The sequence below is a fragment of the Heteronotia binoei genome, chromosome 21, assembly GCF_032191835.1.
Source record: "Heteronotia binoei isolate CCM8104 ecotype False Entrance Well chromosome 21, APGP_CSIRO_Hbin_v1, whole genome shotgun sequence".
Taxonomy (NCBI): Eukaryota; Metazoa; Chordata; class Lepidosauria; order Squamata; family Gekkonidae; genus Heteronotia; species Heteronotia binoei.
Window position 1 is genome coordinate 77947424 of NC_083243.1, and position 17866 is coordinate 77965289.

Consider the following 17866-nt stretch of genomic DNA (forward strand, 5'->3'; position numbering starts at 1 on the left):
ATAAATGCTATCATTGATTTACCTTCCACTCTTTCTGAGAGTAGCGTCATTCTCCAGAACATGATTTCAATCTTATAATGATGCACTGCAGTATCTTTACTTGAAAGGTGTGTGGGTGATATTCTTTAATGTATAATATTTGTTTTATTTGGAGCCAAAATCAAAAATATTAACTCAATCTCCAGCTTTTTCTTCATATTATCCTAAAATTCTAGAATGTTACTGAGTATTTCCTCTGGAGATGAAATCATCATATAATCACTTGCTAGTGGGAGCAGAGTAGGGAAGCAAGCTGGTGGGTTTCCCCAGAAACTGCTAAGCTAGCACTACTTCAGAAGAAACCTCCAAAAAGAGACATGAAGGAAAGCTTCATTCCCTTATCTGAAAAGACAAAATATACAGAAGAAAGCAGACCAGGCCAGTTGTGATTTCAATAACCAGCACCTTGAGTTGGTTCCAGAAGAGTCGGGTACATGAACCAAAATCAGTACAGTACTATCCTGAAAAGACCTATATTTGAACAGAAAGCAATTATTGGAATAGGAGTTGAGACTTCATTTTATATCTCCCTTCCCTAATTCGTAAATGGGATATGTGAGATAGGAATTAGGTAAGCATGAGCAATAATATATGTCAGAGTGAGTAGGGAAGGCAAAATTTTGTAATGAATTGTCAATGTGTGAGCCTTCTTTCTCCTTGCTTTTTGTATCAAGATTCTGTGAAAATTAGTGTGTAACTTGCATTTCTGGCAAGTCTTAAAATAATGACATGATAACCAGTCCACAGATAATAGATGGAGTCATGGGTAGTCTGACTGTAGGAAAGAGTTGTACTGTACTTGTAATGCAAAAAAGAACACTTGCCAAAGTGAAGTGGCACAAACTGTATTACTAGTCAAGTAGTCTGTATTTTACTTTGGCAGCAAATGTATTTTCCAGTTTTCTTTTTTATGTCTGTGCATCTATTCTTAAACTTGGCTGCATCTGCTTACAGAGGATTTGGTTTCTATTGAGTGTTACATGAGCTTGCCTTACACATTCCCCCCCCCCCCCCACTTTGCTTCATCATGACTGGCTGTTCAGGCCTGGGAACCCCCTGTACATTTTTGTGTGATGAGCTGTACAGCGCTTTTTGCTACCTTGCTGATGCGACTACTGCTGACCAGAACCATGGCCTGGACTTCGACTGGGAAGACACATGTGGAACTGATCAACAATCTTTACAGTGAGTACAGACAGCTTTCTGCATCCCAGGTGCATTTGCAAAGAATTGGCTGAAATGACTGGGTATGTGGGTATGCCTCTTTAATTTAAAAAAAATCTGAGTTGCCCTGAATGTGTTAGTCTAACACATGCTAATTTATTCTTAGTGATGTTGCTGTGGTGGTGGAAGGTGCTTATGGTGACCCCCCAGGATTTTCAAGGCAGAGATGAACAGAAGTGGTTTGCCATTGCTTGCCTCTGTGTAGCGACCTAGGACATCCTTGGTGGTCCCCCATTCAAATACTAACCAGGGGCAACCCCTACTTAGCTCCCAATATCTGACAAGATTGGATTAGCCTGGGCCATCCAGGAAAAGGGTGATGTCTCTGTAACGTTTTTGAAATGTAGATATTGGTAGAGGGATGATATGGAGAGCCAGTGCAGTACAGTGATTAGAGGGTCAAACTAGGATCTGGGAGACCCAGGTTTGAATTCCCCTCTGCCATGGAAGCTTGCTGGGTGACCTTGGGCAAGTCACACATTCTCATCCTAGCCTACCCCATAGGGTAGTTGTGAGGATAAAATGGAGAGAACAACATAAGCTGCTTTGGGTCCCCATATGGGAGAACAGTGGGTTACGAATAAAGTGGGGAAAAGAATTGTAATTGGACATAGGCTACAAGACAAGTGATGAGTGCATGTCTTTCTGATTACTTTGCATTCATGATTATTAATTCTTTAAGCAAGAAATGAAACCTATTCTAAGTATTTAGCATAGGAAAACATTCTGTCAATGGAGTGGATGAAGTGGTTGAGCTCCACTACAGATAGCAATTTCTTCTACTAAATTTCCTTTGACTAAGTTTCCTTTGAAATACATCCATGCTTGGTACTCTTGAGCCCTTCACACACTAGTGATCTGAAACATGAGCATGTTAATGTCTCTGCTGCTTGTATGACAGCAGGCACTGCTGTAAAAAGAAACCAGGGTGGCTAACTGCAACCTTTTCTGTATCTGCACATCCACCTATAAGTTCCTGATTGGAAACCAAGAGATCTTGCCATGGGAGCTGCTTTTCTGTGGGCTCTTTCAGTGTACTGATGTTTAAAGGGATGTAGACAGGAGGACCAATTACGTGGGTCTTTTCCCTGGAAGGGGCTGTTGTATGGAGGGAATGCAGTGTTAGTAGTCATACAAGCTAAATCTAGGTAAATTGATACTTTTCTCCAGCAGTCTTCCTAGAGTTCCATAAACCTGACTCAAACTACTACTTCTGAGGTAAAAACTGGCTTCTTTTATTTGGTACTTTGTCATATATTATGGTTTGTAAAGACCACCTTCCTTGAACTGGACAGATCAGTGTTAGTTTTACATAAAACTAGTGTTAATTTTACATAAAACTAATGACACAAAGTATTTTTTATTTAACTGAGGTTCAGTCAGTAGCCCAAAGCTGTTGCAAGATTATGTAATTACAGTCTTATTTTGTGTGTTTGAGCTGACATGAATGTATACAGCTGTGATCTGTTTTATTCATTTTCTGTTCACTCTTTTGTAGAAAATGGTGTGATTAAGTCTCAGCAAGTCTTTGATGTATTATTGGCCACAGATCGAGCACACTACATCAAGTATTTTCCATATATGGACTCTCCTCAGTCCATTGGTAAGAAATGCCATAGACATTTGCCAATTAATAAAGACTGTTGCACTTTATGAATGATTACAAAGACTTGAGCTTTATCTGCTTGAAACTTCCAGAGACTGAGAGTTCAGCTTTGGCTACAGAAGTGGATTCTGGAAAGTTTTTGTGGATGGAACAAATATTATTCTGCTAATGTTATAGGAAGCAGGAAATCTTTAAATTGACTAGGAAAATTGGAGGAAGGGATTTGTTTTTTTGTGATAGTGGCAATTCAACTCCATAGAAAATGCTCAAGTTGCTATAAAGTCTTGACATCAAGAAAATGTTTCTTTCAGGGTACAAGGCTACAATCAGTGCACCTCACATGGTAAGGCCTACTTTCACATGTGTTAAACAGTGCTTGAGGATGAATGTGCAGTAACTGTGTTTAGTAGAGAGACCTCGGAAGTACTGGAACAAATGAAAATGTCTTGTTCTGAATCTGATCATTTGCCTATCTAGCTTTGTGCTATCCGCTCTGATAAACTGCAGTTCTGTTGAGACTCGGTCCTATTCCAATTCAGTATAATTGCCAAAGATTGAATCTGAGACCTTCTGCGTGCAAACTTGGGTTGCCAAGTTCAATTCAAGAAAAATCTGGGGAGTTTGGGGATGGAGCCAGGAGACTTTGGGGGCGGAGCCAGGAGCAAGTGTGTGACAAGCATAATTGAACTCCAAGGGAGTTCTGGCCATCACATTTAAAGGGACAGCACACCTTTTTAAATGCCTTCCTTCCATAGGAAATAATGAAGGATAGGGGCACCTTATTTTGGGGCTCATAGAATTGGACCCCCTGGTCCAATCATTTTGAAACTTGGGGGATATTTTGGGGAGAGGCACTAGATGCTATACTGAAATTTTGGTGCCTCTACCTAAAAAAAACAGCCCCCCAGAGCCCCTGAAACCCGCAAATCAATTCCCTATTATTCCTTATGGGAATCATTCTCCATAGGGAATAATTGCCCAGTAGACATTTCCCTCCCCACCCCCCGCCGCTTCCTGATGACTCTAAAGTGGGGGGGGCCCTCCAAACCTGGGGATTGGCAACCCTCTCTCTCTCTCACACACACATACACACTTACTGGGTCTGGTTCCTCTACAACAACATCTGAAAAGAACAGGGACTATGCTGCTCTCTCTCTCCCTCTCTCTTTCTCTCTCTCTCTCTCTCACACACACACACACACACTTAGTTGCTCTGAAACGAAAGCAAAACAAATGCAGGGACTGTGTTGCTGACCCTTCCCATGAAGTACTTCCTGCTCAACTTTGAAGGCGCACACACACACACACACCCATTTTGAAACTGACCTGTTTGCAGGTTTCTAAACCTGCCCAAGATCTAGAGCTGCATGGTGGCTGTGGGGGCGTGGCTTCCCCTGCTGGCTAGCTGGCTGGGGGCGGGGGGAAGCCTGTAAAACCGGGGGATCCCCTGCTGGGACCTGGGGATTGGGAAGCCTAGTGCAAACCATGTGTTTTGCCACTGAAATGTGGCCCTTCCAGTTTCTTGGAAGCATTGTCAAGTTATTATTTACCTTAAAGGTAGTCCCCTGTGCAAGCACCGGGTCATTTTCTTAGGCAGAATTTTTATGGGGTGGATTGCCATTGTCTTCCCAGTCATCTACACTTTACCCCCCAGCAAGCTGGGTACTCATTTTACCAATCTTGGAAGGATGGAAGGCTGAGTCAACCTTGAGCCAACCTTGATCAACTACTTGAACCCAGCTTCCGCCAGGATCGAACTCAGGTCGTGATCAGAGCTTGGACTGCAGTACTGCAGCTTACCACTCTGCGCCACATACTCATGTGCCACAGAGATGCACTGGGTCTTTTGTGAAATTAATATCCTAATAACTTGGGCTGGAGGATTTTTTTTAGCTGAAATATCTGCTGGTATCTTTTGGTGTCAAATTTATCAATTTGTGTGCACAAATTCTTTTTAAAAGCATAAGTGCACATACCTACAATTTGGTGGAACAGAAGCATAGTCTAGGTGTAAGGATAATACAGTATAAAAACAATGCCCTCATCTGCAGGCGCTGTGTGCTCAAAATCCTGCAATTTACAGCTAGCCTCTTTATCTTTATTTGGATCAAAAAGCAATAATAGTCTGTTTCCTAAGATAGTCAGAAAATGCCAGACACTGAAGTGCGTAGGACATGTGATCTCTAAACTTAATCATGCTTCTGTCATGTATCTTCAAAATCATGCAAGATAGCCCAGGAACTGTGTGGCATTCCTTCTGATATGCCTGCCTAATGGAAGGTTTGGGAAATCCCACTATACACCTTCTCAATTTTTGTTGGTATTGCGCACTTAACCATACCCTTTTATTGGCCCTGGGAACAGGGATTGTAAAGTGTACTAGAGATTATGAGATATTGTTTGCTTCTACAGCATGCTCATGCTCTTGAGTTATTGAAGGATCAGTTAGTGGAAGGAGCAAAAGCACTGGATGTGGGGTCAGGAAGTGGATATCTCACAGCATGCTTTGCTAGGATGGTAAGCAGAATATATATATACTTCAATTTCTTGGGAATCTGTGGCAAAATGAAGGCATCCATTTTTGTTAAACACTTGAGACTCTTCTGAGAACAGCTTGTGAGATATATATTAGAAGCTCTTAATGTCTAATGGAGTATTCCCTTGAGCCAAATTGATTTGATAAATTAAATTAGGGTATTATGGATACACCAGGTTTTTCAGTTTTAAATAATGTGCACATGCTAGTCTCTAGAAGCTTCTGAAAATGGCCTTTCTCTATCCCGGACATTACCTAACACAATCATTTGAGGAACTTCGACAGATTTCCTTTACCATAAAGAGGCTGTGAGTATATCCTTCAGATATTCTGAGACTGGATAAAGATGTTGCATATAAATGTCCAGCTGTAAAATAATCACAATAAGCAAAATCCTCAGTTTTAATTTGTAGCTACAACACAGTTTGAAATATATGTGGTTCCACTTACAGATGGGTCCCACGGGAAAGGCAGTGGGAATTGAACACATTGAGCAACTGGTTCATGAATCCATGAGAAATGTCAGAGAGGATGACCCAACTTTGCTTAGCTCCGGACGTGTGAAACTTCTAGGTAAGCTCTTTAGTTTGTAGCAGTGGTACAAATTATTTTACTGGGAGCCATTTACCCTTATGGAATAGTATAAGTTTCTTCAGTATGGGCACTGCTGTTCAGCAGTAATGCTGAGGTGCATTTGACTAGCATGTGAGAACTCCCTGCATCACTGTGGGTGAATCAGTTCTGAAGACAGTCCAGCAGTTCAGCTACCTGGGGTGCATCATCTCCTCAGATGCCAAGATCGACAAGGAGATTGACAACAGGCTGGCAAAGGCAAACCGTGCATTTGGCCGACTGCACAAAAGAGTGTGGAGCAACAAGCATCTGAAAAAAGGCACAAAGATCAATGTTTACAAAGCGGTTGTGATGACAACCCTCATCTATGGCTCCGAATCGTGGGTTTTATACCGTCATCACCTGCGACTCCTTGAGCGCTTTCATCAGCGCTGCCTTCGCACCATCCTCAACATCCACTGGAGTGACTTTGTGACCAACACTGAAGTCCTCAAGCGGGCAGAGGTTACCAGCATCGAGGCACTGCTGTTGAAGACGCAGCTGCGCTGGGCAGGGCATATTTCTAGGATGGAAAACCACCGCCTTCCCAAGATTGCCCTGTATGGCGAACTCTCCACCGGCCATCGAAATAGAGGGGCACCAAAGAAGAGGTACAAGGACTCCTTGAAGAAATCCCTTAGCACCTGTCACATCAACCATCACCAGTGGTCTGACCTAGCCTCAGATCGCAAAGCATGGAGGCACACCATCCACCAGGCTGTCTCTTCCTTTGAGAACACACGCATAGCTGGTCTTGAGGACAAAAGGAGATTGAGGAAGAATCGCACTGCTACAGGACCAACCCTAAATCAGACTTTTCCCTGCAGCCGCTGTGGCCGGACCTGCCTGTCCCACATTGGTCTTGTCAGCCACCAGCGAGCCTGCAGCAAACGTGGACTATTGCACCCTTCTTAAATCTTCGTTCGCGAAGCCAAGCCGAGAGAGAGAGAGAGCGAGAGAGAGAACTAGGTTGCCTTGCTGTTACTGATATCAACTTTTATGACAAACCAGACCTATACCAGAACAAAGTTTTGAGTCCAGTGGTACAAAGTTTTATTCAAGGTATAAGATTTTGTGTGTATGCACACTTCTTCAGATAAGACGACCTACGCCATTTATCTTGGAGAACTACAAGTCTCCTCCTCAAACACTTAAGTCATGTGAGGGGACCCAAAATAGTGCATTATCTTTGTTGGAGGCTAGACTGATGACAAAGAACTGGGGCTTCAGTATAGCAGAAACTTTGCTCTGGAGTTCCACCTGCAGAGAGTCCTCAGGCCTTTTTATTTTTAGTGAAGACCTGTTTTTGTTTTGGCAAGTCTTTAGGTGAGTGTGTGAGATAACTTTGTCTCTTGGTGACTAAGCAGCAGGTGTGAGTTTGGGAGTCACATTCTTTTGTATCTGACTGCTGCCGATGTGCATTCTGCATGATGTGGTAGCTGTGCATTTTCAAACAGGTAACTTGCTAATGGCCTGCAGTGCTCCATGGAATCATATCTGTCAGAGTAAACATTTTCAAATGCATTCAGTTGCTCTGTATTGAATATAAATTAAATCAGTAGTCCTACCTGAAAATATGCGGAGAAGCCGATGCAGGAATCATTTTGTAGAAAAATAGGTGGCGGAGTTCATTAGCATAACTCATCAGCATACGTCACCCACCCCCAGCCAAAAGCAACCTGATGCAAGAAAGGAGAGCCCTGGGTGAGCAAGGCCTGTTTGGGTTGGCTAGAGATCCAACCAGCCCAAGCAGGCCTCACTCACCTGGGCCGCCCACCCCCCCAGTCAAAAGGTCAGCAAGCCACCCAAAATCATATAAGAAGTGAAGAAAGGGTGGTGCGGAATTCTCCCAAGGATTAATGAGGGCTGCTTGGGGGTGTGGCAAAGCTCCTGGTGACTGGCTGGCTGCCCACTTTCCTAATCCAGGGATTGTTATGCAGCAGCTGCACCTACTATTCAATTGACAAGGTAGGTGGAGAGGAAGAGGGGGAACTGTCAGAAAAGTTCAGGAGCTGTGCTCCTGTGAGCTCCTGCTGAACTCAAGACCTGAGTAGGTGCCATGCAATAAATTATTTCAACTTTTTGCCAATTATCTTTCTGGGGGTTTTCTGATGTAAACAGCAAACTCACTTAACATTAAGAAACACTCTGACTTTGAAAATGCTGCTGAAATTAAGTAGGTGGCCCTAACTTAGAACTGTACCAAGATGTGGGAATGTATTTGGAGTGTGGTGTGTTAATTGTGAAAGTTAAATTAGGAGCTGGGAAATCTAATGGCCCTAGCTGGCAGATATATGGAATCCAATAATCCCTAATTCTGTTGTGCAAGAGAGAGACTCTTGTAATTCTCATATTACTACATCAGCTGCTTTCGTCCCAATTCACCACTTCAAAGGTTTAAGTAACAGAGTAGTGATTCTAAACCTACTTAATTAGGATCAAGCTCTAATGAACTCAGGGGGATTTATGTGGAATTGCTAGTCCTTGGATATAAAGTTGGCAGTGCTCATATAAGATGGCCATTTAAATCAGTTTTTAAAACTCAATTTCAAACCAAAACCAAATCCGGACAGCTTGCTTTGAAGGCTTATTTTAAAAGTAACTGTGCATAGGATTGCTTCTTTGTAGCCAAAATCTAGAAGTATACTGTTTGCTTTCCCAATCCCATTTAGCCTAGAACAAAATACTGAAGAGCTAAATATCCATCACTATGGCCTCCATATTATGTTGGCACCTCTCCAGTCTTTTATTCTGTTGGTCACCCATAGCCCCCATCTGCGGATAGCTAAACTCATGGATCAGAGCCACATGGAGCCTAACAGATTTTTCAGCAAACTCCCCAGGTATGCAGAAAAATCTGATTTTAAAAAAAGTACTAGTGGGGGGAAAATTCCCCCAGAAGTAGTGTAGTGTTCTCTGCACAAGTGCAGAGAAACCTGTTTACTTCTTATCTGTGTGATGGAGCCTGGGAGCCATGGCGAGCCATTCAGGAGCCATTTGTGGCCCTGCTGCCACCACCACAGATGCCAGGAGCACTCTGGGCTCAGCAGCAGCAGGCACTTGGAGTTGCTCCAGGCTCAGAGCAGCTCCCAGACCCTACCACAGCTGGGCTCTAAGACTCAGCAATGTGTGGGGGGGGGGAGATGGGATTACCCCTCCTGCAAGTTTCATGGGTCCCACTTGTGCTAACATAATCAGCATATAAGTCTTGCCTACATATAGGCTTCAAGTGACAGGAAAGACAGACGTGAATGGTTTAGGAGCAGCTGTCATCTGAACAAGAACCTTTATACATTCTGTCTCCGCAGTTGGAGATGGCAGGAAAGGGTACCCTGAAGAAGCCCCTTATGATGCCATCCATGTTGGAGCAGCTGCACCCACCGTGCCAAGGGAGGTAAGAAAGAAAGAAAAAACCAAGGTCCATCTTGATGGAGTCTTTAAAGAAGTTAATTATTAAATCTGTTACTAAGTTTAGTAGACTGCTGTGGAAAATGTAATGTTCTGTTGTCATTGGAGAAGATAAAACAGGAACACTTCAAACACTGAGATTTCTGGTCAAGAATGGTCTTGGGTCTAGAGTTTTGACTCTCTGAATTCTGCAAATAGAAGAAGAAAAAACACTATTAAAATTCCTTTCTGTTAGCATCTTTCTATCTGCCAAACTGCAAAAATATTCAAAAAGTTATTTTAAATATGTCAGTGGTCTGTGACTCTAGAAAATTTATTTAATTCATGCTAGTGTCTTGTCAGAATTAGGTTATATTGAACTTAGATAAAATCATAATTAAAATATTGTGAGATACAATTTAACTAGATTCCCCAGAGGCTCATAGATTACTAATGGTTTTACCAGAAACTTTTCCCACTGAGATGTTTACTAGATACAGTCAGACTGACTGTAGCAAGGAACCTTAATAATACTAAATGATGTGCCATACAGCTATACTTACAGAAAATATAGTGTTTAATGAATCTAAATAAAACAACCTTCTTCAGAAAATGAGAAAATGCTTTGGAAATCTGGCAGCTATTTGTAATTTTGTTTTTGTAGCAATTTTTGTAGCAATTAATTTCAGCAATTTTGTAGATGGTGAATGTTTTGTGAATAGTATATAGCATAATCCCAAAGAAGGGTAATGCCAAGGAATGTTCAAACTATCGCACCATTGCACTCATTTCACATGCCAGCAAGGTCATGTTAAAGATCCTACAAGTTAGGCCACAGCAGTATGTAGATTGGGAACTACCAGAAGTTCAAGCTGGGTTTCGGAGAGGTAAAGGAACTAGAGATCAAATTGCCAACTTTCGATGGATTATGGAGAAAGCACGGGAGTATCAGAAAAATATCTATTTCTGTTTCATTGACTACGCTAATGCCTTTGATTGTGTGGATCACAACAAACTGTGGAAAGTCCTTAAAGAGATGGGAGTACCAGACCACCTCACATGTCTCCTGAGAAACCTGTATAAGGGTCAAGAAGCAACTGTCAGAATGGGATATGGAACAACTGATTGGTTTAGAGTAGGAAAAGGAGTTCGATAAGGATGTATATTGTCACCCTGCTTATTTACTTTATATGCAGAGTACATCATGTGGAATGCTGGCCTGGATGAAGCACAAGCCGGAATTAAGATTGCCAGGAAAAACATCAACAACCTCAGATATGCAGATGATACCACTCTAATGGCAGAAAGTGAGGAGGACCTAAAGAACCTCTTGTTGAGGGTGAAAGAGGAGAGCACAGAAGTAGGCTTGAAACTCAACATCAAAAAAACTAAGATCATGGCATCCGGCTCCATCACACCATGGCAAATAGAAGGGGAAGTTATGGAGGTAGTGACAGACTTCACATTTCTGGGGTCCAAGATCACTGCAGATGGTGACTGTAGTCATGAAATTGACGTTTGCTCCTTGGGAGGACAGCTATGGTGAACCTGGGCAGTATAATAAGAAGTGGAGACATCACCCTGCCCGCAAAAGTCCGTATAGTCAAAGCGATGGTATTCCCAGTAGTAATCTATGGCTGTGAGAGCTGGACCATAAGGAAGGCCGAGCGCAGAAGAAAAGATGCTTTTGAGCTGTGGTGCTGGAGAAGAATCTTGAGAGTCCCTTGAACTGCAAGAAGATCCAGTCAGTCAGTCCTAAGGGAAATCAACCCAGACTGTTCCCTGGAAAAGTCAGATGCTGAAGCTGAAGCTCAAATACTTTGGCCACCAAATGAGAAGGGAGCACTCACTGGAGAAGATCCTGGAGAATGAGAAGGGAGCACTCACTGGAGAAGTTTGCATTCTCAGAGCATCAGCAAGAAATACTTTCTTCTGCACTTGCTATAGACCTGATGCTGGGAAAGACAGAAGGCAAAAGAAGAAGGGGACGGCAAAAGATGAGATGGCTGGACAGTGTTACTGATGTAACAAACATGAATTTGAGCATACTTTGGAGTATGGTGGAAGACAGGAGGGCCAGGGTGACTTTGTCCATGGGGTCGCAAAGAGTCGGACTCGACTGTGCGACTGAACAACAACAAATTGAGAACATTACACCTGTTTTCTATAAGGAATAATTTTGCTGGAACAGTGCTGAATTGATACCAAGTATTTGTTCTATGGGTTATTCCCCTTGGGGAATAACTGTACTTAAAACCTCTCACTCACTGATATAGAATAGCCAGCTCAGAAATAGGAAAAGCAAAATAGGTAGAATTATGTCTTTTCATTATTGGTATAGGACTAATAAATTGGTCATTTCATCTCAGCTTGGGTTACAAGTAGATGAGAAGTTTGCATTCTCAGAGTATCAGCAAGAAATACTTTCTTCTGCACTTGCTATAGACCTGATGTTAATGTCCAGTTTTGGCTTTCTCCTCCCTGTTATGTGGGAATGCTGATCTCAGTTTCCATTTTATGTCCCATTTACCTGATTGATTCTGTTTCTTTTTTACCAGTTGCTGAATGAATTAAAACCTGGAGGACGACTAATTTTGCCAGTAGGGCCTGAGGGTGGAAACCAGGTTATGATGCAGTATGACAAAACTAAAAATGGACAAATAATGGAGAAGCAACTGATGAATGTAATATATGTTCCTCTGACAGATAAGGAGAAACAGTGGCCTCGGTAAAATATTAATTAGCCTTTCTTTTTTGCAAGGCAGTTGGGGAAAGCTCACTTGTTTGTGAAAAGAAATGCAAAGAGACTTATGTGCAGTGCAGCTACTATAAAAGTTCTTAAGAGCAGAGTGAGGGAAGTGCTTTGGGAACCCCAGAAAAGAAACTCATAGCTTAAGTTTCTTATCTATAGTAATAATTCTCTTATCGCCATGACCTAACCAAGGAAGGCCATTCGCTAATATTTTGAGAACAAACAATTGGCCTATCACATGTCAGTTAGTGTATCTGGCATCCCATTGGTTGACTTCCCTGCCACGCCTACTCAGGCCCAGGAATGTTGAACAAACTGCCAGAAGCAGTCTTACCTCAAAGACAGCCACATCTCTTAGCTCTTCTCTATCAACCGGCTTCAGAAAGGGCTGCAGAGCTCCTGCGGCCTCACAAAAGTCCCTATCAACAGCCCACACAGACAGCCTTCCAGCACGCACAGCCTCAGAAGACCACTGCAATAGCCAGGGAGCCTGGCACTGCCTCAGAGGGCATGGCTGTCCTACCTTTACTGTCTTTCACTCCCTCCTCCCCTCAACCTCGCCCCAAGATGGTTGCCTGAGAAGGAGATAGGGAAGCCTTCACAGGGTTGTTCAGATCAAAGGGGGGAGAGAAATGAGGAAAATGATGCCAGCTGCTTTGGTTCCCCCCTCCACCATCACACACACACTGAAGAAAGACTGTTCCTTTCCTTAGAGGCTGCAGGGTTGCTGACTCCATGCCAGGAAATTCTATATAGCTGATATCAGCTCCCCTTGAAGTGTGGGGGGCGGGGGGAGTGAATGCCTTCACTTGGGTGGGTGGGAAAACAGCCACGCTGTGGGGGGGGGGCACTCGCCCAGAGGCCTTTAGTGGTACCTTTCCAGGCTGGTAGGAAATTTCTAAGGCAGGGGTCCTCAAACTTTTTAAATAGGGGGCCAGTTCACTGTCCCTCAGACTATTGGAGGGCCGGACTGCCGTTACTGTACAAGGCCGCGGGCTGTCAGTTCTCCGTCTTCTGCATCTCTCTCCCTTCCCCACACCACACACCCCGGCCTGGGAACTCACCTCACCTCGGTATCACCTCACACTCTGTCTCCGCCACCTCAGCCCGGTGCCGGAAGTGTGCGTTGCTAACACGAGTTTAGGTCGAATGTCACTTCCGGTCTGATTTTGCTATAACCCAACGGGCCGCATCTGGCCCGCGTGCCGTAGTTTGAGGACCCCTGTTCTAAGGGATCACTACAGGCCTCTGAGGGAAAGGCCTTTCCTCTTGGGGAACCACTATTGCCAATCTCCAGGTGAGAGTTGGAGATCATTCGGAATTACAACTGCTATCCAAATAGATGGCAGAGGTCAGGTGCCCTTAAGGTGGGACGGAGTGAATGCCTTCACTTGGGTGGGAAGACAGCAAACCTGGAAGGGGGTACTTGTAGGCTCGTAGCCAGAAAATTCTCGTTGGGGGGGCCCACAGTAAAAAATTTGGGGTGGAGGGACCCCCCTGGTGGCCCCTACTCTCTCCGCCACCACTTCTCTGGTGGCCCCACCCCCTCTGCGCAGCACCTCCCCCTCCCTCCCACCCAGCAACAGTAAAGAGCGGGCTCCTGGGGTTTTTCCAAGGCGCCCCCAGCTGTCCTGAGGCCAGGTGGGTGAGTGAGAGGGAGGGGGAGAGGTGACCTGCGGAGGGGGGTGGGGTCGCCAATGCCATGGGGAGATCAGGCCGCCCTCTTTCCCTTTGTCATCAGGGCCTTGCCTACTGCTGCCCTCCTTCCCTTTGTCGCCCGTTCTCTCCCCACCTTCCCACGGCTGGTCCTTCATGGCTGCCGCCACTCTCCTTGAAGGGAAGGAAGTTCCTTCCCTTCGCAGCATTGCAAGGCAGCATTGTGCTCCGTTGCCCCGCCTGCCCGTGCCGCGGCTGCTCCTTACTGCTTTGGATGAGGCTGGTGTGGCTTCTTATCCTTTGAAGAGGCTGCTAGAGAAGACTTCGCTCCCCCTCCTTCCCTAAACTGGCCTCTTCAAAGGATAAGAAGTTGTGCCAGCCAGGAGAGAGCAGGGGCTGAGGAAAGGAGGAGCCATAAAGGTGGGGGGGGCCATGCACACACACACCCGTGGCTAGTGGTACCTTTCCAAATTGGTGGGAAATTCCTGGAGATTTTGTGGTGGAATTTGAGGAGGACATATGAGTTAGGGCTTCAGAGTAGGATCTGCCATACCCAGATTCTTGCTATGGAAGCTGACTGAGTAATTTTGGACCAGGCATAGACTTCCAGCCTAACCTGCTTCACAGGGTTATTGTTCAGATCACATGGGAGAAGAGGAGAATGATGCAAACTGCTTTGTCCCCCCACCCTGTAAAGAAAGACTGTCATTTTCCTATATAGAAGCTTCAGGGAGGGGGAGGCAATGGAAAGCTGAAGTCAGAAGGCAGATAAAGGAAAGGAGATAGGGTTGCGGACTCCAGGTTAGGGTTGGGGCCTGGAGAGGGTGGGGTTTGAAAAGGGATAAGACCTCAGACAGGTACAATGCCATTTCCTTCTGGGGAAGCACTGGAGATCACTCAGATTTACAGCTGTTCTCTAGATGGCAGACATTAGCTCCCCTTGAGGTGAGGGGGGGGGGGTAAATCCCTTCACTTGGGTGGGAGGGAAGGCAGCAAGGGTGGCAGGCACTCGCCCAGAGCCTCCTCCTAGGGCCCGTTGTATTTTTCTTCACAACGGGCTTTCTCCTAGTTCCATATAAAGCTGTATTTTACCACTTTAAAATTCTGCCAGACACAAACCTCCTAAACTAGTAATAAATAACAATCACATTGGTATCTCATGTTTCTTCCAATATACCCAAATGGTTCCACTTTGTCCCTTGCAACAGTTCTGAAGTAGGATAGGAAGAATGCTTGATCTGTTGTCCTGTGTTCCTATGCACAACTACAAGTAAGCCCCACTGTATTCAAAGGGATTTTCTTCGAAATAAACCTGCATCAGGCTATGCATGTATTATAATAGATAAACCTGTACATCCTGCATTGAGGCCCCTTAATTTTATATAATGCTTTTAGGGTGTACAAATCCCTTTTCTCCCTGTGGTGTAAATAGTGCTTCAGTTGTAGTAAGCAATATAATCAGTTAGATACTGCATAAGGGAAAATCACATTAATTTTTAGCCCTTGTTCTCAGGAAAACAGTAGAACCAAGTGCTGGGTACTGTGTCTCATGACCTAGAGGATAAGGAACTACAATACTACTTGAGAGTAATAGGTAGAATTGGTAGAATAATATACATAGTAGAATGTAGATGAAATAACTATTGTTGATGTAGTCATAAAGGGGCCAGTAGTCTGATCACTAAAATTTAACTTTGAAGTACGGGTCCACATTGTCTTCAGCCCAATTTGCATATATTAGGAAAACTTTAATAGGTATAGCAATATGGGCATAATCCTTTCCTCTGGCAGGAAGGTGCTGCACACAAAGCTTGGTATAGTTGGAACAGAGAAACTAGTTAGAATTAGAGCTTGTTCTTGAACTCATGATGTACTTTGTAGGTTTCTGGAGGGCTTTCAGAATTCACACGTACTACGTGAGACAATCCTTTTCCTCACTATGGGGCGGCAATGGAACCGTGGCTCAGTGTTGGGGCAACAGCTCAAGTTTAAAGGATGTGGTAACAAGTGATGTGAATGTCCTCTGCCTGAGATCCTGGAGAGCTGCTGCTGGTCTGAGTAGACAATACTGATTTTGATGGACTAAGAGTCTGATTCAGTATAAGACAGGTCCATGTGTCTTGGTTTAACAACAGCTACATTTTGCGGACTTCATTGTCTTTCTCACACACCCCACCACACAATTCACATGCAGACAAAGCAACTGGAAGTTCTGTCTCAGTTAAGGAGCACATAGGGATATGAGAGGTACACACAAACCTCCATTCTCCAGCTTGCTGTAAGCATGAGTATGCACAGTATGAAACTAAAGGGGAGAAAACAGGTAGTCTTCTGTACATGCTGAAAGAACTGTTAAGACAGAGCTATGACTTAACAAATATCTTTGCACAAAACACAAGCAGATTACCACAAATGGCAGCAGAGTATGACTTCCTTGCCTCTCCCCTCCCATTGCAACCTAAAATGCCTCCTGAAATGCTGATGCAGGGACAGGGCAGTCCAGAAATAGCATGAAGGGGAAACGCTGGGGGTCGGGAACAAGAAGGAAGACCTGGTGAAAATTGCCTCCCTTTCTGCCCAGGGGATCTCATCCATTATGCCCATCATTCTGTACTGAGAAAATGAAGCCTGGTGGATGAAACTTCCAGACTAAAAATTGAAACTCAGCAAACATTTCTGTGTCTGGACCACATACATTTAACTTTGACTTTTGCTGCTTAAAACTGTCTATGGTGATGGAATGGAGTAAGAAATAAGATAAGAATGACATAGCTGTAGTTTGCTTCCAGCAGTATTTTTTTTTAACAAAATAAGTTTGTAGATATACAGCGCAGTCCTTTACTACACTCTAATACATTGAGTTCCAAGGGCTAAGACTGGAAAAACTATGCACAGCGTTGCACTAATTGTTTATAGTAAAAAGGAATCATGGCAAGCAATGTTGCCTCAGCTTTGGGAATATTCTTAACAGCAAATGCAAACTGGGTTTTAGAAATGATATGATATTAACAGTCCATTGTCTATCTTTTTCTAGGGATGAAATTTAAAAGATTTAAATTATTTGTAAAGGATCTCTTGGAAAGCCTATGAACTGTGTTTGGAACAGGCATTTCTATGCTTCATATACAAATAGATAAAATGAACCTCTTGATACTATCCCAAATACAATTTTGGGTTATGAGGAGAGAAACCTTAACAACTGACAACAGTATCTTTAACCCCACGAATTCTTGGAGCTGTGACAAAACATTTAAGTAAGTTAAAGAATAGTAGTTAACATTGGTCCAGCTGTCCTTTTTTGTAGATTATAAAAATCCTGTATGTAGATGTAGAAGGAAAGATGCATGCACACCCATTTTAAATTAATATATTTTAAATGCACCTTCTTTGTTTAGGTGCTACTTGAAAAATGTTCGCCTGTGATCATCTACTACTGCAAATACATGGATTTGTAATAGCTAAGTTAATAAAACATTAGACCTGGCTCTTGTTTTTTTTTTTTCATTTATTCACTGAAGTGTGCTGAAACAAATCAAGTTCTTCTGAAGTCCACCTAGCTTCCATTTAGGAAGGATACAGTGATGCTAGCTTTCCCTTTTGGTGCTGAGATACTATACATACAAGTTTAATTTTGCTGATCTGACTACATAGTTAATACTGTCAACTATACAGAGGGATATGATACATATTTTATTTACTTTAGTTATATCTTGCCCAAAGTGGCTTACATTGTTCTGTTTTAGCCTCACAACAACCCTGTGTGTAGGATAGGCTGAAAGAGTGCGACTGGCCCACGGTCATCTGACAAGCTTCCCTAACAGGGTGGAGCTCCAAATCCTGGATTTCCTAGGTCCAACACTTTAATCACTACACCATGCTGACTCAGAATATATGCTTTGTAATTCCAACCCATGGTGGAGAGTGGTAAACTGCGGAATTGCAGTCCAAGCTCTGCTTATGACCTGAGTTCAATCCTGGCAGAAGCTGGGTTCAGGTAGCCAGCTCAAGGTTGACTCAGCCTTCCATCCTTCTGAGGTCGGTAAAATGAGTACCC

At 43.6% G+C, this 17866-nt stretch overlaps 1 protein-coding gene across 1 annotated transcript in view; it reads left to right on the forward strand.

Moving 5' to 3' along the window:
* Positions 1-17294, forward strand: part of LOC132590165 (protein-L-isoaspartate(D-aspartate) O-methyltransferase-like) — a 36396-nt gene extending 19102 nt beyond the window's left edge. The window contains exons 2-9 of the mRNA XM_060263098.1: positions 1083-1224; positions 2762-2866; positions 3181-3212; positions 5282-5386; positions 5858-5978; positions 9326-9411; positions 11963-12132; positions 16847-17294. Coding sequence (XP_060119081.1) covers positions 1113-1224; positions 2762-2866; positions 3181-3212; positions 5282-5386; positions 5858-5978; positions 9326-9411; positions 11963-12132; positions 16847-16859 — 744 coding nt within the window. The 5' untranslated portion in view covers positions 1083-1112 and the 3' untranslated portion in view covers positions 16860-17294. The remainder of the gene's footprint in view (positions 1-1082; positions 1225-2761; positions 2867-3180; positions 3213-5281; positions 5387-5857; positions 5979-9325; positions 9412-11962; positions 12133-16846) is intronic.
* The last annotated feature ends 572 nt before the right edge of the window (positions 17295-17866 follow it).